Below are 26,810 nucleotides of genomic sequence, written 5' to 3'. Positions count from 1 at the left end.
TAAATTAACATGAAAGTTTCAGTTAGGATGTTTACAGTTAGCAAATTTTAAAAATTACTATAAGACAGCACAAATGAGATTTCTTGCTTCATTTTTTGATGAGGGAGAAAGCCAGCATGGATTAAAATAGAAATTGATAAAATAGGAGAGCAAATATCAGAAGAAAATATATATAAATGGGAATCAAAATTAATATCTTGGGAGAGGGAAACACTGTTTGTTGAAACATTTGATTAATATTTGTAATAAGATAAACAAAATTAGAATGAGGGGGATTGTCCTGCTTAAAATTCCTTTGCTACAAAATTGAAATTTAAACATTTAGTCTCATAAAGGAATGAGATATATAGAGATTGTTATGAAGGAAAATAACAATCACTCTAACCTTCCTGAGTGGTAACCATTTATCTTTCATTCACCAAAGCCTGGTGAATTTCATAAATGTTAAATTCTGTGCACAGTATAAGAATTCCCTACAACCAGTAAGCCTGGAGGAATGAGAAGTGAGATTGGACTGTGAATCAAAGAACTTTTCTGAACTTACACACACATTACTCACATGTGAGCTTTGAATTAGATGGGGATTAAGTTAGGTTAGCTAAGTTAATAGTGATAAGTTAAGGTGTGGTAAATTTACTGTCATTTGAACAATTAAAATATAAATATGAGATACAAAATAATACACTTTTTTGTTGTTATCAATTAAGGGATTATTTAAGAGATAAATTGGGTCCACTGATGTTATTACCGAAATGTGGTGATGTGGAAATGTTGATGCGTAGTAGATATATAAAGAAATTTATTTCAGCTATGTACACTTTATTACAGAAGGGGACTCCCAAACAAGGGATACATAGGTCCAGACAGCAATGGGAGATGGATTTAAATATTAATGTTGATGAACAAAATTGGTCAGAGTTATGTTGAGATAGTATTACAAATACAATAAATGTTAGATGCAGATTAGTTCAATATAATTTTTTACATCAATTATATCTCACACCTAGATCCTACTTGAAGGATAAATTAGGAAGCAGTTTGAGTTTGCCAGAGGGAAGTAACTTTGAATATGTGATTACAGATACAATGATAATCAAAAGATTTAAAACAAATATGTATATTAAACTGCAAGAAAAGGAGAATGAGGAAACAAATGGTAAAACTAAACAAAAATGGGAGCAAGATTTAAATATAAAGATAAAAAAGGAAACATGGGAGAAGTTATGCTCTGGAACGATGAGAAATACAATAAATATGAGGTTATGTATGATACAAAATAACTGGATACACAGGCTATACATTACACCTCAAAAGTTAAATAAATGGGACTCAACAGTATCTGATAGATGTTTTCGATGTAAAAAAAAAAATGGGAACAACAATTCATGCAATCTGGACATGTGAGAAAGTAGAAAAATTTTGGGAAGATCTAAATCAGATATTAAATAAAATAACAGAAAACAATATACCAAAGAATCCAGAGATCTTCCTCCTAAGTAACATAAAAAACAAAGAATTTGGAATTGATTTGGAGGATGCACAAAAATGATTTGTTAAGATAGCTCTAGCCGTAGCAAAAAAATGTATTATGTCAACCTGGATTAGCAGCCATTCACTTATTTTATTGGCTTTCTCAGTTTTCCTTTGTGTTTCATTCTGTTTGGTTCTCTGTTAAATTAGCAAAAAAATTGTATTTTGATTTAATTTGAATCCATCCTTCCTTCAGCTCCCCCTCTAATCTGACTCCCGCATTTCATTAATAGGTATTTCTACTTTTCAAAAGAATTAATATCATGAAAAAGATGTATTCTGCTCCAAAGCCATCAATAATCAGAAATAGTCTCATGTCAACTTGATTCTGCTGGAATTGTTGCCACCTTATCTTTCTTTCTTCTTTGGCTTGGCTTCACGGACGAAGATTTATGGAGGGGGTAAAAAGTCCACGTCAGCTGCAGGCTCGATTGTGGCTGACAAGTCCGATGCGGGACAGGCAGACACGGTTGCAGCGGTTGCAGGGGAAAATTGGTTGGTTGGGGTTGGGTGTTGGGTTTTTCCTCCTTTGCCTTTTGTCAGTGAGGTGGGCTCTGCGGTCTTCTTCAAAGGAGGTTGCTGCCCGCCAAACTGTGAGGCGCCAAGATGCACGGTTTGAGGCGTTATCAGCCCACTGGCGGTGGTCAATGGGGCAGGCACCAAGAGATTTCTTTAGGCAGTCCTTGTACCTTTTCTTTGGTGCACCTCTGTCACGGTGGCCAGTGGAGAGCTCGCCATATAACACGATCTTGGGAAGGCGATGGTCCTCCATTCTGGAGACGTGACCCATCCAGCGCAGCTGGATCTTCAGCAGCGTGGACTCGATGCTGTCGACCTCTGCCATCTCGAGTACTTCGACGTTAGGGATGAAAGCGCTCCAATGGATGTTGAGGATGGAGCGAAGACAACGCTGGTGGAAGCGTTCTAGGAGCCGTAGGTGGTGCCGGTAGAGGACCCATGATTCGGAGCCGAACAGGAGTGTGGCTATGACAACGGCTCTGTATACGCTTATCTTTGTGAGGTTTTTCAGTTGGTTGTTTTTCCAGACTCTTTTGTGTAGTCTTCCAAAGGCGCTATTTGCCTTGGCGAGTCTGTTGTCTATCTCATTGTCGATCCTTGCATCTGATGAAATGGTGCAGCCAATTATCTCGGTTGCCACCTTATAATCCCAGTGTTAATACAGTATGTGGTGACCAACATTTTAAGAAGGGAAGAAAAGATGTATGATATTTCCAAAGACAGGAAAGATGCTGATGCAAAAAAGACTGGTTGGCAGTACTAATTTAGTTCTTGATATAGCATTGGCAAAGATGGAATTTATCTGTGTAAAACTGAGGAATTATATTATTGATTATCTACTACTACCTGTTTACTCAAAACTATCAAATGGTGTGAAGGAGATATCGGAACTAATTTTCAAGCTGAATACAGAACAGTGTAAACAATTAAACGCAGTGATGAGGGGATTTCATTTATCCCAATTTAGACCTGTAAGGTAATGTCGTAAAGAGAAAATAAAGGGAGAAATCCTGAAATATACTATTTGTGAGGACATTTTTTGCTTTGTGTTCTCAGCTGAGAAATGTTGATCATGTCTCTGTTGGGGAGGATTTAAATAATATTAGAAGAGTTATAAAAATGACAATGAAAAAGCAAAGTTGAACCCAGTGAATTGGATTTTTAGCCACCAAAAGTAAATCTGGAGCAGATGGATTTGAATCATATTGGCAAAGAAAATATTAAATGAGGATGGAAAGTTTTGAAAGAGGAAATACATATTAATAAAATGGGAGGGTCAGGATGTGTTATGTTAGAGGGGGGAGTTGAAGGAAGAGTGGATTAAAGATAAACCAAAATATTTTTTTTGCTAAATGTCAGGTTTGTAATTTATGAGAGAACCAAAGAGAACGAAACACAAATGAAAGCTGAATAAACAGAATGGCTACTAACCTAAAAATTCTGTAACAGACATATAGGTAACAAAGTAACTGTCAGAAGTTTAGATTAATTAGAGATCCAAAAGTGAAATATTCCGATGGAGTCAGAGAGCCTAGTGAGATACTAAGTGAGAACTTTGCATCCATCTTTACCAGGGAGGAGTTCTGCCAATATTGCAGTAACATACCCAATAAATTATACTCAGATTGTGTTGGCTTATTCAGTCTAATTGAAGCATATTAAATAGCTAAAGGAGTGGCATATCTAACTCCTCATAATTCCTCAAATTCATAACAGTAATTACATCCCAAAGAATTAATTGCTTAACAATATTTACATGTTAAAGTTTAAAAATAACTCATCAACAGTGGAATTGGATTTATTTTTCATTGTTATCTGCCAGTGGGTTTGAGCTTCCTGAGTTCTTACTAGTTGGTATGTTTAGAGCTGATGATTTTAATTCTCATTTAAAATGAGAATAAGAAACTGCCATGAAGTATATCATCATTTATCCACTGATCTTAACCACTTACGGTTAAAGGATTTATTTGCTAACTGTAGAATATGCTACTTTGTAGGTTTCAAATGTTTCTCAGCTTTGTAACCTGCTATGCAATGGATCTTGGCAGGCATGAATAACAAATGCCTGATACTGAAGGCATAAGTGATGCACTTATGAAGGCCATAATCTTTTCTGGTGAAAGATGTTCACACTGCATATTTACATAAAAACTTGTAGGGCTGAAATCATTCTCTATTTTAAAGCATTTAAAGGAAAGAAAAAAACGTTGTTAACAAATATTAACCATTTTTCATGACAGCAAAATTACTGGTGATCACTGACAACATTTTGAAAAGGTGTGGTGAGATATCCGTTTTCTCTTGGTGACTTGATTATCATCTTTATATCTTTTAGATTCACTTATATTTTAAAATCATTGGTTCGTCAATTAGCAGCCTATGTGCTCCGCAACAGTTTGCAGACTGCGCAAGACTCCTTAAAAGGAAAATTCTTGTAATCAAACGTGCCACAGAGTGCATTATGACATTATTTCATGGCTTTGTAACTGCTAAGGAGCTACACTGAAGAATAAGCTTTTGGTCTTTAAAAAATACTTGCAACAAATTCTGCCAATTTAATGCAGACACAGATCTTATATGTGACCCAGATAAAACACTCATCTGTCGGCAACTGCAGCTTGTTAAAAAGGCAATTGTAAGCAATCTTAAATGATGAAAATGTAGGTCCAGTGTGTCTATTTTCCTTTCTGTCTGAATATAAGGATATAAATTTACCTGATAAGACAGCCACCAGCATCCTGGTACCTAAGAAGGTGACTATAACGGGCCTCAATGACTACTACCATGTGGCACCATTATGAAATGCTTCAAGCATCTGGTTATGGAACACACTTCCCAGAGATGCTGGACCCATTTCAATTCACCTATAGAAGAAACTGTTCCACAGATAATGCTATAGCCATGACTGTCACTCCGCCCTGATCCATCTGGAAAACCTCATATGCCAGGCTGCTCTTGATTGACTTCAACTCAGTGTTTAATATGATAATTCCCCAGAGGCTGGTGGAGAAGCTGTCCTTGTTGGGACTCAACACCCTTTTCTGTAACTTGATTCTGGGCTTCCTAACAGAAAGACCATAGTTTGTCCGGGTCAGTAGCATAACATCAAGAACTGTCATTTTGAGCATTGATGCACCTCAGAACTGTGTGCTCACCCTGCTCCTGTTCACACTATTGACCCACAACTGCATCACCAGATCCAGCTTCAAGTGTCATCAAGTTTACAGATGACACAACAGTAGTTGACCTCATCAGCAACAACAATGAGTTGCACTACAGAGAAGAGATGGAAAATCTCATGAAATGGTGCAGGAATAACAACCTGAATCTCAACATGGACAAGACAAAAGAGATGATCATGGATAAGAGGACAGAAACAACTTATCCTCCACCACACATCAACAACTCTGTAGTAAATAAAGTACAGAGTACCAAGTTCCTTGGAGTTCTCTTAACTAGTGACCTATTGTGGAAACTCAACATCTCCCCACTTGTCAGAAAGCCGCAACAGTAACTGCACTTCCTGAGAAGACCGAAATGGGCAAGGTTACCAGCTACTATTATGTCAACCTTCTATAATAGCTCCATTGAGAGTGTCCTGGCTGGCTGCATCACTGTGTGGTATGGTTGCTGCATGGAAATGGATTGAAGTCAATCCACAGGACCATAAGAGTGGCAGAGAGGATCACTGGAATCAGAGGACATGATCTACAGGGATCGTTGTCTGAATAGGTTGCGCAAAATCTTTGAGGATCCCTTCCATGAAGCACACAGCATCTTTCAGCTGCTCCCATTGGGAAAGAGACACAGGAGTATCAGAGCCAGAAACATCAGGCTGTGAACAGCTTTTTCCCATGGGCAATGAGAATGCTGAATAACCAAAAGAACTGCTCATCCAACTCTCATATTCATGAAGCAGTATTTATATATTTATTTTTATAGATGAATACTTGGCCTACATATATATTGTTTATCTGTATGTGTTATGTCTGGTTGTATCTCAGAATGCTTTGTTCCGAAAACTGGAGAACGTTGTTTCTTCAGGTTGTACAACCAGTTTGATAATAAACTGGGATTGTTCTTGACTTGAATTGCGGTGATTTTGATCTCTGAATTTTGAGTGATGCAATTTGCTAAACAAAGTGAGTGCTAATTTATTTTAATCCTGTAGAAAATATTTTTGAACACTATCAAGAGGCAAATAACCAACATATAATCTTCCACCAAAATGATGCCTGCATTCCAATTTTCTGTGAATTAGTTCTAACTTTCTTAAGCATGTTTTTTTGTTCACTAGGGTTTTTCAGGTTTTTAGGCAATGTTTCCCCCTCATCATTCAACTTATATTTTTTTGGCAGACATTTTGACATTGCATTCATCAGCCATTTCAGAAGGTTGTGTTTTCAGCTCATTGCATTAATTTACTTTGGATGAAAAAATGGCTTTTGATCTTGATTTCTCAGGTTTTATATCTCTATGGGACCATTTGAGTGAGTGTGATTGTTCTAACAAGTCACCAACTCTATAATTCTTAAATGCAGAAAGAACCAGGACCATTGATAAATGTGATGATGGATTTTTTTTCTTATTTCATACAATAGTTCTTGACTTCCCATGTATCCTCGAAAAGGACAATAAAATCTCATTCCCTTCAATTCTTCAGTGATCACTGCATTATTTAATTATATGAAATATTTTCCTCAAACCTTTGACTGTTTGGATGGGGCAAAAATTTGAATCATTTTGATAATAGAACTCCAAGTAAATAGTATAATGATGCATTTTAAGGAAATTGAAAAAAATACATTATGCTAAAACAATCAGGAAAAAAATTCAGCCAATGCTTCCATGAAAATAGCACACATGGAATCCCAATGGAATTGTACTGTGGGAATGAAACTATGTGTTAATTGCTTTATTGTGTAACAGGTAATCATTGCTCTGAATAGAGCTCCACCAGGAAACTGATGAGCAGTTTATAATGATAATTAGTAAGAAAAATGTTAGTTATGCTGAAGAAAATTGCATTGCTATTTCTCAGAGGGAGAATTGACCTCTGGCATGTCGATATTTTGCTAATTATTTTTAAACAGGATTTAGAATAAGGGACAGGACAATGTTTGAATTGAGGCAGAAATTGATATATGAGAATAAAAAAGCAAGAAAATTGTCTTGAGCATTTTTTTATATTTTTGTCTCCAGTACACCTAGCTATAACTATGCTCCAAATATGGACAAGCATTGGATTATGCAATTCACTGGGGCAATGAGGCCCATTCACATGGAGTTCACCAACATTCTTCAGAGAAAGCGACTGCAGACACTTATGTCAGTGGATGACTCTGTAGACAAGGTAAGGATATCATGACTGAACTATTTAATGGTAAGAGGTGTTAAACATCAAAGTAATCAGGCTGCAGGATTTTAATCGCTATCCCAGCTCTTCAAAGAATGATTCAGTGTGACATGTTTTTGTTGTAATTCTTTCACTTGAACTATGATTTAGATATTCCAGATGCTTGCAGAGACTGGAGAACTGGAGAACACTTACGTCATCTACACTGCAGATCACGGTTACCACATTGGCCAATTTGGACTGGTAAAGGGAAAATCAATGCCGTATGACTTTGATATCCGGGTTCCTTTCTTTGTTCGAGGACCAAATGTGGAACCAGGGTCAATGTAAGGGATTATTTCTAGAATTTTCAAGACAATTTACAATGTTAATGTGTTTTTATTTAATTTAGACATATGGCATGCTAACAGGCCCTTCCGGCCCACAAACCTACTCTAAAATACAACCTGTGATCAATGAACTTACAAACCCCATACACCTTTGGAATGTGGGAGGAATCCAGAAACACTGGGTGAATCCCTTGCAGACACAGGGAGAATGTACAAACTCCTTACAGACAGGAAAGGATTTAAACTTGGGTCACTGGTGCTGTAACAGCTAAACTAACTGCGCCAACTTATCTGCAATCCATAAAGTAGCAATTTGTAGTTCTGCAGACATAAATTCAATGCAGCAACAACATCACATATTGATAGTGGCTGACAAATTTATCAGAAATGTGACACAATATCCTCAAATGACAGACCTAATGGTACAAAATGCACCTTGAACATTGGAACTATTACTTAAAAATAGCACAGCCGGAGAAAATAACTTCTCTCTGACTTGTGGGATCAATTTCATGAAAATATATTCCCAGCTCTTCACAAACTCAGAAATATGCATTTGGCAAAATGTTAATGTATAATGCAAGAAACAATGTTGATATGTGATAATCAGCTGAGCATAATCATTCACAAAGTTTAACAAGATATCAAAGGGTAATCTGCCCTTTCAGATCTGCACTCCATAAAAGCCAGAACCCTCATTCAAGGAAGAGAGAAAATTGTAAAAATTGACACGAGGCAACAAAATATATGTGATCAAATTACCAAGAAACTATTGTCAAGCAATGCTATTCTTTCATTTGAAATCATATGCACCAAGATCAGATATACCTATGGCATGGAATATGAATTTAATGGATAATCTAATTGTTGCAAACTCAGGAATGTTAATGAATAAAAAGACATCAAAGTAATTCAGAAACACAGTGCTTTATAGCAAACTAAGAATCAGAACATAGAATCCATAATGACTTGGTAGCATTCTCTTGGGAACCTATCATTTAGCCCAGAATTTCAATTTCAGTTCTGCTGGTACAATGCAGAGTGTAACAAATACATTATTGATTATTGATTTAGTAGAAGAGTGTCACAAGAGAGCTATTTGCAGTTTATTTATAAAAATCAGAATGTTTTATAGAACCAGAAGCAGTAAAAATTTCCATCTCGAGCTGCAGTTCGTAACTTTGGATTTGGCAGTTCATGTAGTCAGTGGTGGATTAACTACCCTTGGGGCCCTAGGCTGAGTTTTAATAAGGCCCCCCCAGAGTTTGCATGCGGGGGGGGGGGTGGGGGCAGCATTTGTGGGCCATGCTACAACTCTCTCTTCTTCCAACTCCCTCACTCACACACACACACACACACACACACACACACACACACACACACACACACACACACACACACACACACACTCACACTCACTTGGAGTTGCACACGCCACAGCTTGATGGCTGGTTTAGTGGAATTTTTCAGACTCTGTAAACTTAAGGATAAATTGGTGTGTTGTGGTGATAAATTTAATTTTGGAAGAAAATAGGGAGGGCTGGGGCGGGGGGAGGGGTGGTGGTGGTGGGGTGGGAATGACTTTTAATTAGTTGTAGTTCCAATGTTTGTGCGTTTTAAATGAAAGATTCAGTTATTAAATTGAAGCTTATACCCAGTCTCATCAGATGATTTTGTATGGATGTGGGTCATGTCATTTTCATTCTTTAAAACTGTTCTATGCTTTACCACTCTTTTGGGTTACTATTGCAATTTCGCTGTTCATTTTGGAGAGAATGGGTGAATTAATTATAAATGCACACTTCCCATACTCCTCCCCTCATCCTCACTCTCTGGTTGATGCCATTGTTCTCCAAGGATACTGCCTGAGCCATGAGCCCCCACCCCCCAGCTTTTCCCAGAGTTAGGCATTACCAGTAACCACAAAGACTAGGCTGAGGGAACGATAGGCTTTAATATACAGAAGAACCTTGCAGGCCCGGATCCAGATATAGGAATGAGGGAAGGGAGAGGTGGCTCGACCTTTATGGCCCAGGACCATGGAGAGGAGTCATAGGGTATGAGTCATCAGTGGACGGGCCAGCTCCATATATACAGTAGTCAACAATAACTATATACAATGGAGGAAACATATCATCACACCCAGGCAGCTGGACTGTTTGCGTTCCCCATCCCTGACCGCCCATAGACCACTCATCTTAATCCATGGATCGTTGGCCACTCCACTCAGATCCACCACGACAAGCCGAGAACCTCTGACCCCGGACAACACCCCATCCTCCTCCAGCTTCCAGTAAGTGCGCAGAGGATCCTCAATGCAAACCGCAGCATGGGGAAGACCCTTCGCCCCATCATATTCATGCTGCCTGAAGACCACGTTCTCCATCTCATTTCAAGAATTTATCTAACTCAATGGTTCTCAACATTTTTCCACTCACATACCACCTTAAATAATCCTGTACTAACCACAGAGCACCTGTGACATCCTAATTTATAGAATAGATGCTCTGTGGTTAGTATGGGATTATTTAAGGTGGTATGTGAGTGGAAAAAATAAAGGTTGAGAACCACTGATCTAAATACATCTGACACAGAGAAAGATCCTACTTTCACCAGCTCATCAAGAAGCCAACAGTGGAGCACTTTCCAAAATAGTTCTCTTATCCACGCTGCTTACACTGTCAACAGCCCAGGTGGGAATAGCAGTGTGTAGAGGGGTGTGTGAGGAGGGAAGGAGTTGGGCTGGTAGTGGGGTGCCTTTTTGCCAGGAGTAGTTCGTAAAAGCATGCATGATGAGCTGATCTCTGCAGCAGGAGGCAGACGCCACAGACCTCAGGCTCAGACTTGTGCGCACTTTTTGCAAAAGCGCAGGGTGAGCATTGATTGAGGGATTACAGAAGTATGACTACACTAATATATATAAATGATGTACTTAGTAATAGTACATAACATGCATAATAGAAACAAGTTATATGAATCAATTATAACAGACTTTTTATTCCACATGATAGTATCATTAAACCATAACACTACAACAGCACCTAAACAGGCATGATATACCAAGGTAGAACCATTAAACCATAGAGCAAGCACTACAGCTGACAGCACAGAAAGACCATGATAGAACAATTAGGGCAGCAAAAGTAGTGGAGACACCAGCAGCGGTCAATGGATGTTGCACAACAACAAGCCACACACAATTTGACTTGAATACCCCCACCTTCCAACCATTCAACCATTTGCAAACTCTGGGTACAATACAATTTCCAGAAACTGATCTGTCATTCATAATTTAAATAACATGAATAAAATCATTAAAGTGATCACTTACTCCACTCCCATGGTTGGCTGTCTGGCAGACAGTCCAATTGAATCAGTTGTTCCCAACTTTTCCGTGAGTGATCCTGGTGCTGTATGCACGATGAGTCGAGCTTTGCAGCAGGAGACAGACACCACAGACCTCAGGCTCAGACTTGCATGCGCTTTTTTTAAACGTGCGACATGAGCGTTGATTGACAGGTAACATTGGGACCGAACCGGTGGAGCCCAAGACCCCGTTGCTGATTGGGTGAATATGGCTTCTGCCACCGCAAGGCACGAGCCTTGATTGAGCAACTTGGAAAGAGGGGCATTGGACGTATGCTGGAATATAACAAGTAAGAGTTTAGGAGCCAGGGGGCCCTCGAGCCCCAATGAGCACAACACATGACCTGGCCAGCAACAGGCACTACCTATGTAACCTATTTCAGAAATGGCACTAGTAGTTCAATGCCTCAGCTGCCAGCCTGGGTTAACCCAATCCTCCACCTTCCCAACCACCAAACTATTAGATTTTTAATGTCTCTCCGACTGAATTAGAGGTTAAAATTTAATAGTTTAATGGTGGAAGGAACTGAGGAAGGTGGAGGATTGGGAAGTGGGTGCCGGGCTGCCAGTGGGGTTGAATTTTTAAAGCAGCTTGCCCAGAGTACTCGGAGCCTGAGTCAAAGCAGCCAGTTAGTTAAGTAATTAGTGCCACTCTTGTTAAGGGTGCAGCGCCGTTGGGCTGGGTCACTGGGTGATACTGAGAGGCCACCTCTCAGTGACCTCAGTGAGAAGGACTCTCAATCACAGCGGCACCCTCCAGAGTGCCACTAATTACTTAAGTGTCTGCCTCCAGGTACTCTCTGAGGCAAGGTGAGCTGTTTCTCAACCCAGGAATCTCTTCCCCAATCATCTTCGATTCCTTCACTTTCCAACCAAACTATTAGATTTTTAACATCCAATTCAGTTGGAGTCTGACCAATTGGATGTTAAAAATCTAATAGTTTGGTGGGAAGGTGGAGGGTCATCATTCGCAATCATTGCACCCACGGGACACGTCACGCAAAAAAACACAAATCTGCATCAGGATGCCACTGGTCTGCTGCCGCTGGGTCCCAGAAGCCGCCAGGTGCACATCACTCCGACAATGGCACGACACCGACTCTGGCCATGCCCACACTAACACCGGCTTCTCCCGCACAGGTGTAGATGCAGTAAGGAGAAACCAGATGACAGGTGCCTACCCTTAACTGAGTAGGCGCTGAAGCCTAGGAACTCAGCCTACTCAATCTAATGGTTAATCTACCACTACAGGTAGTCCAACCATAATGGTGTTTCTTGAGTTCACAATCACTATTTGTAGGCAACTAGTGGGAGATGCAGTGGAGTGGAACAAAGTGGGGTGTAATGCAGGTCAAGGAGAATTAAATCTTGTACAGGATCTTTTGACAGGTATAAATTTAAAAAGCAGATTTTTATTCCTTATGTCTAAAAACTTCGTGCTGAGGTTTAATGCAGTCATTTTACAAATCAGCCTGGAGTTTCCTTTTGATTAATATTTGCGCTCATTTCTGTCTCTTCTGCTCAGTCATGACTGTCACTGTGCAATGATTCATTGAGGACTGGAAGTCCTTCAACATCTTGCCCAATGAATTATTTATTATATGTGAATGTAGATTGTGATGTTTCTTTTATTACACTAAAAGAACTTCTTTTTTAAACAGAGGCTACAAGGCATCCAAAACAAGAAAATAAATATTCTAGGCCATTTGATATTTTGGAAGGTCAGGCATAGAAGACAAAAGAAATGGCAGAGCACTATTAAAAAACAATGACTTCAGAATAATGATTAGTGCAGACTCGAAAGGCCGACATGGCCTGTTTCCGCTCAGTTTATGGTTATATGTTAACTAGATATATTAACTAAGTAAACAGCACTAAGGACAGAAAATGCAGACCTCATGAGAAGGCATCATCTTGAATCTACTAAAGATGCAACAACATTGGCAAGATTCAACATCCCCAGATGCTACACAATCCATCTCTGACTACTGGTGGTAGCACTCTATCACTACATCCCCTTTTCTTGAGATGTTTAACCAAACATGACATATTAATTGACAGTATTCTTTCAATTTTAAAGTTCAGCACAGATGTAACATGAACATCAGCAGCACAAACTTTTAAGTGTTCAGTTCTTCAAACAGGTCTCACAGCTGGAAACCATCCTGTCAATGTCATCATTTATCCCAGGCCAATAAACAGCAGTTCTGGTCCTCCTCTTGTATTTTTTAATTCCAAGGTGCCCCTTATGCACCCTTTTCAGCATTTCTTGTCACAGTGATTGAGGAATGACAATTCTGCTCTGTCTAAGTAGAAGCCCATTGACAACACTCAGCTCAGCTTTGATATTGTAGTATGGCTGACATTCCATATAACCATATAACAGTTTACAGTGCGGAAACAGGCCATATCAGCCCTTCAAGTCCACGCCAGTTCACTTGAACAACTGCACTAGTTCCCCCCTCCCACTCTCTGCCCATAACCCTCCATCCCCCTCATATCCAACCTTCTTTTAAATGACAGAAAGGGCCCTGCAGCAACTAGTGAAGAAGCATCCTCTAACATTTCTCCTAAAGTTTTGCCCCCTTACCCTTAACTTATGCCCTCTTGTTCCAACCTCCCCTGCCCTCAGGGGAAAGAGTCTACTCATGTCTATCTATTCCCTTCATAATTTTAAATACCTCTATCAAATCCCCTCTCAACCATCTACGTTCCAATGAATAAAGTCCCAAGTCTACTTAATCTGTCTCTGTACTCTAGATGTTGTAAGCCAGGCAACATCCTTGTAAATCTTCTCTGCACCCTCTCCACCTTATCAATATCCTTCCTATAATTTGGAGACCAGAACTGAACACAATACTCCAAACCTGGTCTCGCTAATGCCTTAAACAGTTGCAGCATCACTTCCCAGTTCCTATTCTCTATTCTATGATTTATGAAGGCCTTCTTAACCACCCTGTCTACATGGGAATCCACCTTCAAGGAACTCTGTGCCATAACTCCTAGACCTGTCTGTTCCTCTGCATACCTCAATGCCCTCCCCCTAACTGCATATGTCCTATTTTGGTCATTTTTACCGAAATGCAGCACTTCGCACTTGTCTATATTAAATTCCATCTGCCATCGTTTTGCCCACTTTTCCAAACAAACTGAATCCTTCTGTAATCCAAGAAAACCTTCCTCACTATCCACCACTCCCCCTATTTTCATATTGTCTGCATATTTGCTTACCCAGTTAACCACCCCCTTCTCCAAATCATTAATATAAATGATAAACAACAGGGGACCCAGCACCAATCCCTGAGGCACACCGCTCATCACGGGCTTCCATCCTGTTGTCCACCATGACTCTCTGCTAATATTCTTCCAGCCACCTCTGAACCCATCTCACTATCTCTCTATTAATTCCTAGTGACTGAACCTTCCTTACTAACCTGACATGCGGAACCCTGTCAAAAGCCTTACTAAAATCCAAATGGATCATGTCAACCATCCTACCTTCATCCACCTTTCTTCTCACCTCTTCAAAAACCTCAACAAGATTCGTCAAACATGACTTTCCCTTCACAAACCCATGCTGGGTACCCTGATCAATCCCTGCCTATCCAGATATTTGTACGTACTATCTCTAAGAATACCCTCCATAACTTTCCCCACTACCGAAGTCAAACTTACTGGCCAATAAATACTTGGCCTGCCCCTTGTGTGTTTTTTAAACAAACCCAATCATTTTTCCCTTTGCTCTTTGGCTGTCATAAATGTCCAAAAGCCAAACAACCCATTTGTTGCCCTTTTCCCAGTGATATTACCAATGCCATTGTTTTTGTATGTTATCTTTTGTGTCATAAAATCTGCACAATTTACAAATAACCTTTCTTTAAATGTAAAAAAAATCTCAGATCAAGGCCTTAAACAATAGATCCAAAGGCAACAGTAGTTAAGTGGATATAGTAGCAAGCTTCTCACATCAAGTACAAACTGGTTCCACTAGTTAACAATCCACAATTGGTCTTCTCAGGACATGGTACCCATTTCTTGGCCATTCTTCATTTCACATTCTTGATGACCTTGTGTAGAACTGTGTCCTTTTCTGTTTCAATCAGATATGGGAATAGATTCATTGATCAGTTTCACGTGGAGATTCACATCTGTCTCTGTGGATCTCTCATTGTGTGCTTCACTCTGCATCATTGCCCTGGATAATGCATCAGCTAACACAATAAGTTTCCCTGCTGTGTACACCAATTCAAAATCATAACGTTGTAGCTTCATTATCAGTCTTTGGATTCTCGGTGACATTTCCCTGAGATTTTTCTTGATTATTGCAATTAATAACTTGTGGTCTGTCTCTGCCACAAATGTTGGTAGACCATACACATAATTATGGAATTTTTCAAGTCCATAAGCCAGTCCTAAACACTCTTTCTCAATCTGTACATATTGACATTGAGATGTTGTCATCATCCTTGATGCTTGTGCCACAGGCCTCCAATCTTCTCCTATAGCCTGAAGTAGTATGGCAACTATTCCATCTTATGAAGCATCTGTAGATATTTTTGTCTTTCCAGATACATCAAAGAATGTCAAAACCACTGGTTCTGTAGTAGGATGGTCTTCAGTCGTCCCCATTCTTCCTCATGGTTGGCTGTCCACTTGAATTCACATTTATCCTGTAACAACTTCCTTAGGTACATTGATTTGGAAGACAGGTTTGGGATGAACTTACCAATGAAATTGATAATTCCCAGCACTTTCAATATGCCTATTTTGTCAGTGGGTCTGGGCATCTCTAAAATTACTTTCACTTGTTCTTGTCTGGCTTTACATCTGCCTCTGGTAGTTTATCTCCCAAAAAAGGTGATTTCCTTCACACCAAACTGACATTTTTTTCTCTGTTTAACTTTAATCCATACTTCTGGATATGTTGTAGCACTTTGATGATCCTTTTGTTGTGCTATTTTTGAGTAGATCCCCATAGGATCATGTCCTATGTGTATGTACACACATACCCCAAATATGCCTTCTTGATTAATCTTGATTGGTCCCCATGTGGGGACCAATGACTTAGTTAGAAGTGGGGATGAGGTCCTGAAACAGGATTATAGGATTATGTGGAATTAGGTAGGAAGTTAAAAAACAGGACCTCCAAGGTAGTAATCCCTGGATTGCTGCCAGTGCCACGCGCTACTGAGGGTAGAAATAGGAGGATGTGGAGGATGAATGCGTGGCTAAAGAGATGGTGCAGGGGGCAAGGGATAAGATTTCTGGATCATTGGGATCTCCTCTGGGGAAGGTCGGACCTGTACAAAAGGGACGGACTCCACTTGAACTGGAGGGGGACCAATGTGCTGGCAAGCAGATTTGCTAGAGCTGTGGGGGAAGGTTTAAACTAATTTGGCAGGGGGCTGGGGAACAGAGTGTGAGTGCAGTGTCAAGGGAGCATGGCCACCTAGATAGGAATAATAACGATAACAAAGATAGGATGAAGATTAGGGTAAAAGGTAGAAAAGAGAATATAGGTGAGGGTCATTCTCTGAAATGCATATATTTTAATGCAAAAAGCATAGTGAACAAGGTAGATGAGCCTAGAGCATAGACAGATACTTGGGGTCATGATATTGTGGCAATTAGTGAGACCTGGCTACAGGAGGGGCAGGACTGGCAACCTAATATTCCAGGATACATTTGTTTTAGATGTGATAGAGCAGGGGGTAAAAAAGTGGGAGGAGTTGCTCTGCTTGTTAAGGAGGGCATTACTGCTGTGAGGTGGCAGGATGGTCTGGAGGGATCGTCCAGTGAGACTGTTTGGGTGGAATTGAGGGGTGAAGGAGGCATGAGGGTGCTAATAGGGGTGTATTACAAACCACCAAATGGGCCAAGAAAATTAAAGGAACAAATTTGTAGGGAGATAACATATATGTGTGAGAATCATAAGGTAGTGATCATGGGAGATTTTAACTTCCCTCACATTGATTGGGATACCCATACAGTTAGAGGGCTGGATGGGCTAGAGTTCGTTAAATGTGTTCAAGATTGTTTTCTAAATCAATTAGTAGAAGAACCAACTCGGGATGGTGTAATACTAGATCTCGTGTTAGGGTATGAGCTAGGTCAGATATCGGAGATTAATATTGGAGAACAAATTGTGTCTAGTGATCATAACTCTGTTAGTTTTCGGGTAGTTTTAGGGAAGAGTAAGGAGGGGCCTAAAGTTGAGGTTCTGGATTGGAGAAGAGCAAATTTCGAAGGAATAAGAAGGGATTTGGGGAATATTGAGTGGGACAGGATATTTTCAGGTAAGGATGTAAATGAAAAATGGAGGATATTCAAAAAAGAAATTTTGCGGGTACAGAGTAGATATGTCCCAGTGAGGATCAAAGGAAAGGCTGGAAGTCATAGGGAGGCTTGGTTTTCGAGGAATATTGGAAATTTGGTTAGGAGAAAAAGGGAGGTGTACAAGAGGTATAAAGAGCATGGAGCTACAAGGAGTGTAGAAGGAATCTTAAGAAAGAAATTAGAAAGGCCAAAAAAAGGCACGAAGAGGCTTTGGCAGACAGAGTAAAAATAAATCCAAAGGGTTTCTATAGGTACATTAAAAGTAAAAGATTAGTGAGGGATAAAATTGGACCCCTTGTAGATAGCGAGGATAGGCTGAGTGAGAAGTCAGAGGAAATGGGGAAAATTTTGAATGATTTCTTTGCCTTGGTATTCACTAGGGAAAAAAATATTGAACCAGTTGAAGTAAAGAAAAAAAGTGGGGAGGTCATAAAGCATATAAGGATAACCGAGGAGGTAGTGATGGCTGTGTTGAAAAAGATAAAGGTGGATAAATCTCCGGGACCGGACAAAATATTCCCAAGGACACTCAGGGAGGCTTGTGGACAGAGATATTTAGGATGTCACTGGTCACGGGGGTAGTGCCAAAGGATTGGAGGGTGGCGCATGTGGTTCCTCTGTTTAAGAAAGGGTCCAAATGTAAACCTGGGAATTATAGGCCCGTGAGTCTGACGTCTGTGGTGGGTAAGTTGATGGAAAGTGTTCTGAGGGATGGTATTTACAAATATTTGGATGTACAGGGATTGATAGGGAGTAATCAGATGGTTTTTTCAGGGGTAGATCATGCTTGACAAACCTGATTGAGTTTTTCGAGGGGGTTACAAAAAAGGTTGATGAAGGGAAAGCTGTGGATGTTGTCTATTTAGACTTTAGTAAAGGTTTTGACAAAGTTCCCCACAGGAGGTTAGGAAAAAAGGTGGAGGCATTAGGTATAAGAAAGGAGGTAGTGCAATGGATTCAGCAATGGTTGGATGGGAGGTGTCAGAGAGTAGTGGTGGAAAATTGTTTGTCTATTAACGATCTGGAAGTAGGGGTGGAGAATTGGATAAGCAAGTTTGCGGATGATACAAAGATTGGTGGTGTTGTGGACAGTGAGGAAGATTACCGTAGATTAAAAGGTGATTTAGGAAGGCTGAAAGTGTGGGCTGAGAAATGGCTGATGGAATTTGAATTTAATACAGATAAGTGTGAGGTGTTACATTTTGGAAAGGCAAATCTAAATAGGTCATATGCATTAAATGGTAGGCTATTGAGATGTGCAGAGCAACAAAGGGATTTAGGAGTGATGGTAAATAGTACCCTCAAGGCTGATACTCAGGTAGATGGTGTGGTGAAGAAGGCATTTGGAATGTTGGCCTTCATAAATTGGAGTATTGAATTCAAGAGTAGGGAGGTTATGATGAAATTGTACAAGGCATTGGTGAGGCCAAATTTGGAGTATTGTGTACAGTTTTGGTCACTAAATTATAGGAAAGATATAAACAAAATAGAGAGAGTACAGAGAAGGTTCACAAGAATGTTGACAGGATTTCAAGGTTTGAGTTACGGGGAAAGGTTGTGCAGACTAGGGCTTTTTTCTCTGGAGCGTAGAAGATTGAGGGGGGACTTGATAGAGGTGTTTAAGATTTTCAAAGGGACAGACAGAATAAATGTGGATAGGCTTTCTCAATTAAGAGTGGAGGAGATTCAAACTAGAGGGCATGGTTTAAGATTGAAGGGGGAAAGTTATAAAGGGAACATGAGGGGAACTTTCTTTACGCAAAGGGTGGTAGGGATGTGGAATGAGCTTCCGGCAGATGTAGTTGAGGCGGGATCATTGGTTACATTTAAGGATAGACTGGATAGTTACATGGAGAGGAGAGGACTGGAGGGGTATGGACCGGGTGCTGGTCAGTGGGACTGGGAGGGTGGGGATTTGTTACGGCATGGACTAGTAGGGCCGAACTGGCCTGTTCTGTGCTGTAAATGGTTATATGGTTATATGATGTGCCCAATTGACCTGTGGAACACTTCCAGAGGTGAGGAAATTCCAAAAGGCATCCTCAGGCAGGAATATCAACCAAATGGTGTATTAAATGTACAGTATTTTGTGCTGTTATCATGAAGTTTTATTTGCCAGAAACCCTGGATGTATCCAATTTAATGAAAAAGTTTTCCCTGGCCATCTCACTTGCAATGTCATCCCCGGTTAGAATCTGATAATGTTCCTTCTTTATATTGGCATTCAAGTATTTTGGGTCCATGCACACGTGTAGGCTACCGTTCTTCTTTTTGACACACTCCATTGTATTCGCCCATTCTGTGGGCTCATCCACTTTCTCTATGACCCCTACTGCTGTTGTTCGCTCAAATTCCTGCTTGAGCTTTTCTTTTAGTGGCGCTGGAACCCACCTCGGTGCATGCACTACTGGCTGTATGTCCTCTTTTAAATGCATCTTATAGGTGAATTGTATAACTCCAAACCCCTTGAAGATGTCGGGAAATTGATCCATTATTTTCTCTACACTGTTCTGTGTATGGTCGCTGTTAATGTGATACATCCTCTTGACTAGGTTTAAGCTTTCACAAAGCAGTGAATAACATCCATCTGGATTACTGTGAACTTGAGGTGGTGCTCTTTATCTTTAAATTTGACCTTGAGTTTACATATACCTTTCATGTCATGCTTTGTCCATTGCATGCTTTGAGCAGTACAGGATTTGAATGGATGTATGACTTTATCGTCATTACCCTCATGTTGTGCTCACAGATCAAACTGACCTTTGCTCCTTTGTCTAACTTGAAAGGAATATTTGTTCCAATTGTGTGCAATGACACAATCCATTTATCCTGCTTGGCATTGTTCACTTCCTGCACCAGTGTGCCCACAAAAAGTGTATCACTGAGAGCACTTTCTTCTATAGTGTGTAGTGTTTTCTATAGTTACAATTTCACTTCTGTTTAGTTTCCCTTTGGTAAAAACATTGCGTTGAATAGTAATTCTGCCCTTTGTACTTGTTACAGACTTTTCCATAAACTGGACATTGCTTTGGCACATGCTTAGTGCCACATCATTTACAAATGAATGTTTCTACATCTTTTTGTTGTTCCTCTCTCTCATTTTTGTTTGTGTGTGTGTCCAGAGACTGTGGCTATGACTATGCCTTCATTTTCACCGGCTTTTACACTATCACCAAACTTTTTCATGTACTACAGAGCCAATTCACTGGCATAGCTTATCTTCACAGATCCCACCAAGGTAAGCTCTATCTCTCACAGCAATCTCTCTTTCACTTTCTTATCAATAATCCTAAACACAATTTGATCACAGATTATTGAATCTTGCTGCAGTCTAAAATTGTATGTTTTAGGTCTGTTAAAAAAAGTATTAAAGCTCTCTCCCTGCAACTGTGTGCACGAGGGAAACATGTACCTCTTGAAGGTTTCATTTTTCTTTGGTGAACAGTGTTCATCAAACATCTCGGTAACCTTGTCGAATTTGCTTTGGTCTTCTGCCTTGGCAAAAACCTCGAGAGTTGAGGTCCCGCCACAGTAACTAGCATTGCAATCTTCTGTGTTTCTGGTTGGCTATCAGTTCCAATCACTTGCAAGTAAAGCATAAACCTTTGCTGATTTCAACTGTTATTCACTATGCACACTTTTGCTTCTTTCACTCCTGTGCGCAGCAGAACTTGGCTGTTTCTTCCACTCTTAGCTGTTTCTTCCACTCCTGGTATCATGATGTTTCTTTTATTACATTAAAGAAACTTGGGTACTTTTTAAAAGAACTAGATTTATTAACTAAGCAACCAGCACTAAAAGCAGAACACACACATGCAGACCTCACAGGAAGGAATCCATCTTGAATCTATTAAAGATGCCACAACATTCACAAGATGCAACATTCCCCAGATGTTACACACTCCGTCTCTGTCTCCTTCTGGTGGTAACATTCTCTTTCTCTTTGGCTTGGCTTCGCGGACGAAGATTTATGGAGGGGGTAAAAGTCCACGTCAGCTGCAGGCTCGTTTGTGGCTGACAAGTCCGATGCGGGACAGGCAGACACGGTTGCAGCGGCTGCAGGGGAAAATTGGTTGGTTGGGGTTGGGTGTTGGGTTTTTCCTCCTTTGCCTTTTGTCAGTGAGGTGGGCTCTGCGGTCTTCTTCAAAGGAGGTTGCTGCCCGCCAAACTGTGAGGCGCCAAGATGCACGGTTTGAGGCGATATCAGCCCACTGGCGGTGGTCAATGTGGCAGGCACCAAGAGATTCTATCACTACAGCAATACCAACAACCTTTTCATTTATTTATATCCATGCATGCCCCCCAAATAATTTTGATCAACATTCAATACATATCAGTTAACAAAAGGAACCCAAGCTTAAAAGTCTACTTCAACTCCAGAATCCCAAGCAATTGCAGTGAAACAGCTGAGATCAGCTGTATACCACTTCCTCCATCAACATAACCTGGATTTGAACTGAGAATCATGAGTGGTTCCATTTTAGAGGCCATTAAGTGGACAAACAATAATACAGTGTAAAGCCAAATTGAGGACAAACCTTTGAGCATATAAAAGTGTGTAAAAGGGCTAATGAAAGAATAATTTTTTAAAAAGTAAAAGAAAGTAGGTACAGAGGAATACAGGTATGGTTGCAACTGACAGAAGTCAAGAGGGAAGTGGTGTTTGAAGTTGTGCCAGAATCTTTGGTGAATGAATAGTCACAAGGGCAGAGAAGAAAAAAAATAAAAGTGGATATTCAGTGGCTTCAGAAATAAAGACATACAGTAGCTTGACACATTGTAAAAGCAAGCAATGAAATTTGGAAATGAAAATTAGGAAGCAATTTAACAGAAACACCAAGAGGGAATTTAGTGAAGTATTTTTCCATAGATTGATAAGAGAATGAACAGTGAAGCAGAGATTGCAGAAGTGATTTTCAGGATCCTTGCCCAAGGAAATGTTCAATTTCCCAAGAGCAGTGGTCAGTCAGATTGGGTGATAATCATGTCAGTCCTGGGCTTCCTAGGCCTTCTCTGACTATCCCTGGAAGAATGACAGGCTTGATGAAGCAATATTCGTGAGTGGAGATCAGAAATTCCGGGATTCCCAGTCTATTCTTTCTTTGATTTTTGTTTTGTTGGCTGTTTCCCAGAGGTTAACCAAGTGTATGACACTCAGAATCCTGTTGATTGGAGGATTCAAATGAGCCCACAAACACAAGAAAATAGGAGACCACCATTCAATGTGATCATGACTGATCTATGCTGACCTCAATACCTCTTCTACGCTAGTTCCCCGTACTCTTCCTCGAAGAACCCTCGACTCTTCAATCTTGCAAATATTTATCTATCTATACCATATATATATATATCTTCAATGATCAGGTCTCCCCCAGTCTCAGAGGCAGAGAATTCCAGAGACTCACTCCCCTCTGAAAGAAGGCATTTCTACAGATCTCCATTTTAAATGATCAGTCTTTTATCTTATAACCAATTCCCCTTTTTTGTGCTTTTTTGCTTGAGGAAATCTTTCAACATCTATCTTTTCAAGCCCCCTTAGGATGTTATATGTTTGAATAAGATTCTTCCGTGCTCCAACCAAAACAGACTCAAACTATCTGGCTAAACTTGCTGAGGCATCCCTCTTAACCTAGGACTTAGCTTGGTTATCACACTTGGAATGCCTTTAATGGAACTAGATTCTTTTTCAGATAAGAGGACCGAAACCACACCGTACTACAGGTGTGGCCTCACCAACTGTACAAACACTTCTCTATTTTTAAACCCCAATCCCTTCATAATTAAGGCCAACACGGTTTGCTTTCTTAACTAAATGTTGAACTGCCTGCCTTCTTAACCAATTGGAACTGCACATGGCAAATGTTATGCCTCACCTCACATTTTCCTGCACCTAATCGCTGGCACTAATGTTGGAGACATATCTTATGCAGGGTTGTCTGTGAACCTGGGACAGGTAAATTTAATCAGTCCAGGCTGCAAAAGAGCATGATTTTCTCTCTTCGTGCAAGAATAAGTGGAGGCAGAAGGAAGTCTAATTATAAAACCTTCTTGGAAAAGGAACTTGGGTTAATATAATTACAGAAAAATGAAAGGCAGAAAGTCGTTACAGCTGTGGAATTTAAAAAAAAACATAAACTTTAACTTATTAATTGTTCTATTTAGAATGATGCCCACTACATTTTGATGCCACAAATTTCAACTGACAGATTTTGTAATTTCTACTGTTTAACAGTAGAGGTTATCTCAATTCTTTAAAACTGAAATGAAAGTGTGCTCAGGAATTGCTTAGCTTGCTGCAATCCTTGAATTGTTACTGTGCTTACTTCAACAGCGTTCCTCAACTAGTTCTGAATATCGACCTTGCTCCCACCATCCTGGATATCGCCGGCCTTGATATTCCAGCAGATATGGATGGCAACTCTATCCTGAAACTACTGGAGCCTGAAAAGCCAGGAAATAGGTGAGCTGAACTTCACAAGCATTGCATGAATTGGAAGTGGACAGACAATGTGAGAAAGAGACAGACAAATACACAACCTGACTCAAAGGAACATAGCAAATGAAAAACAAAAAATTGCAGATGCAGGTTGTAGAGCTCGTCGAAAGAACCAAAGACTTGTTGATCCAAACCAAGGCTTTTATTAGCAAAAGACCGGAGCTCTTCACAGGTGGCCGACCAGTCCGGAATGATCCGACCTGGCTAGGGACACAACCCTTTAAGGCCCAAACAATAGGTGTGGCTTAGCTCTCAGCCAATCGCTGTAAGCACAGTCTAGATACAGTAACTATATACACTATGTACATTGGTGATAGATCTGTACTATCACACAGGTTAGGTAGCATCTTTCAGAAGAGAAACTGTTGATGATTCAAGTCCAGGGCCCTTCTTTTCATCAGATCTGGGAAAGACATAAAACAAGTTACTTTTACGTTGCGGAGAGGGTGGATAGGGCAGGCCAAAGGGAATATCTGAAGAGAGCAAACAACAATGTACAAATTAATGGGGCCCCGATAAGAACTTGGTGTTTTGCATATGATAACCTTTTCTTTGTGCCGATCATTTGACCAATGGGAACGATGGTAGCATTGCTGTACTTTGCAGTGTGAGATGCTGTCTTTGCTACCCCTCTGATGATCCATGGGTCAGACGAACATTAAACTATATCCCTTCTCCTCATTTTTCCACATATTGATGATAGCCTTGGTGAGTGTGCTTATAGAAATATAAATTGCATCTGAGTGGTCTGTGTGGAAATGACATGCCTGCTCCAAACTCTGTTCGCGACCACCAACAATAAGCAGTCAGTGTTTTAAAGGTTGAAGATCACAAATAATTTTCTTCTGGAAGTTTTGCTAGTTTTAGAGATTAGGTGCTAGCTCTGGAAACAGCACTTGTTCAGCACTGGATGGATTCTATTTGTAGACATCAGTATATATCTTTTTCAGATTCCGTTCAAATAAAAGGGCCCGAGTTTGGCGTGACACATTCCTCATTGAAAGAGGGTAAGTTACTGTACATCAGAAGTTTAACACAATGCATTCTCCATGTTTCCACAGTGCTCATAAGGAAATGCCTGCTAAGAAACATTGTGTTTTAATAGCAAGAGTAGCTTGTTACATTTTCCACAAAAATTTAAAGTCTAATGATTTTGTGACTTTGAGTTGTATTAAATCTGATTGTTATCATTTTCTTCAGTGTTGCATACGGGAATTGTGTACTTCTGTAGGGGTTGTCATGGAATTTACTCTTGCTCGAGGATAGACCCTCTGCAATTGTACTGGCTCCAAATAATTACATACCCACATCGATGTAACTTCTCTGAGAAGAAAAACAAATGATAAATTTTGTAATCTATTGATATTGAAGACAATTTATCAAGAAACTCTAAAACTGGGTGGAATAGCGGTTAGTGCAACGCTGTTACAGAGCTAGTGATCGGGACAAGGGTTCGAATCTTGTAAAGAGTTTGTACGTTCTCCCCGTGACTGAATGGGTTTTCCCCAGGGGCTCTGGTTTCCTCCCAAATGGGTGTAATTGGGCAGCACAGGCTCATGTGCCAAAATGATCTGTTACCCTGCAGTTTGTCTGAATTTTCTTAAAATTATATGAAAGAAACCAAAGCAGCTAGAAAAATGCATTAAAAGCATACGTATCAGACATACCGTGACATGTTAATGGTGTGAAACTGAAACAAATACATCTCCTGCGATGTGTCGATGGATTTCTGAATGTAGACAGAAACCAGTTAGCATCTAGAGAAAGAGGTTGCAGATTGTGCCCAGATACCTTGTAAGTGAGAAATGGGCTGTCATTTTCAGTATTTTCATGGTTAAGAAGACAAATGGGATGCTATCTTTCATTAATCAGGCCATTGAATACAGAGTTTAAGTTCAATTTCAAATTTCTTTTATCTTCCGATTGTACTAGTACATCTCAATGAAGCATTGTTTTCCAGTCCACAGTGCAAAAACAATGCAAACACACATGCAGACATAACACATATACAGGCAAACTATCTTCTTTGGCTTGGCTTCGCGGACGAAGATTTATGGAGGGGGTAAAAAGTCCACGTCAGCTGCAGGCTCGTTTGTGGCTGACCAGTCCGATGCGGGACAGGCAGACACGATTGCAGCGGTTGCAAGGGAAAATTGGTTGGTTGGGGTTGGGTGTTGGGTTTTTCCTCCTTTGCCTTTTGTCAGTGAGGTGGGCTCTGCGGTCTTCTTCAAAGGAGGCTGCTGCCCGCCAAACTGTGAGGCGCCAAGATGCACGGTTTGAGGCGTTATCAGCCCACTGGCGGTGGTCAATGTGGCAGGCACCAAGAGATTTCTTTAGGCAGTCCTTGTACCTTTTCTTTGGTGCACCTCTGTCACGGTGGCCAGTGGAGAGCTCGCCATATAATACGATCTTGGGAAGGCGATGGTCCTCCATTCTGGAGACGTGACCCATCCAGCGCAGCTGGATCTTCAGCAGCGTGGACTCGATGCTGTCGACCTCTGCCATCTCGAGTACCTCGACGTTAGGGGTGTGAGCGCTCCAATGGATGTTGAGGATGGAGCGGAGACAACGCTGGTGGAAGCGTTCTAGGAGCCGTAGGTGGTGCCGGTAGAGGACCCATGATTCGGAGCCGAACAGGAGTGTGGGTATGACAACGGCTCTGTATACGCTTATCTTTGTGAGGTTTTTCAGTTGGTTGTTTTTCCAGACTCTTTTGTGTAGTCTTCCAAAGGCGCTATTTGCCTTGGCGAGTCTGTTGTCTATCTCATTGTCGATCCTTGCATCTGATGAAATGGTGCAGCCGAGATAGGTAAACTGGTTGACATAACACATATACAGGCAAACTATACCTATACATTAAAAACACAGAACCTATATA

The 26,810-nt window shown here is 40.4% G+C and overlaps 1 protein-coding gene and 1 long non-coding RNA gene across 10 annotated transcripts in view; one reads left to right on the top strand and one right to left on the bottom strand.

Annotated features, from left to right (window-relative positions):
- The window catches only part of LOC138755392 (uncharacterized), a 47,061-nt gene extending 41,808 nt beyond the window's left edge, over positions 1–5,253 (bottom strand). Inside the window, exon 1 of the long non-coding RNA XR_011352249.1 lies at positions 5,205–5,253. This is a non-coding gene — a long non-coding RNA (uncharacterized lncRNA). The remainder of the gene's footprint in view (positions 1–5,204) is intronic.
- Positions 1–26,810, top strand: part of sulf1 (sulfatase 1) — a 420,487-nt gene that overhangs the window by 321,727 nt on the left and 71,950 nt on the right. For all 9 annotated transcript variants that reach the window (XM_069921287.1, XM_069921289.1, XM_069921288.1 and 6 more), the window contains 4 exons: positions 7,252–7,402; positions 7,556–7,731; positions 23,768–23,896; positions 24,883–24,939. In XM_069921287.1, coding sequence (XP_069777388.1) covers positions 7,252–7,402; positions 7,556–7,731; positions 23,768–23,896; positions 24,883–24,939 — 513 coding nt within the window. The remainder of the gene's footprint in view (positions 1–7,251; positions 7,403–7,555; positions 7,732–23,767; positions 23,897–24,882; positions 24,940–26,810) is intronic.

The sequence above is a fragment of the Narcine bancroftii genome, chromosome 2, assembly GCF_036971445.1.
Source record: "Narcine bancroftii isolate sNarBan1 chromosome 2, sNarBan1.hap1, whole genome shotgun sequence".
Lineage (NCBI taxonomy): Eukaryota > Metazoa > Chordata > Chondrichthyes > Torpediniformes > Narcinidae > Narcine > Narcine bancroftii.
The sequence above is the reverse complement of the archived record's forward strand: the minus strand, read 5'-3'. Positions and strand labels throughout refer to the sequence as shown.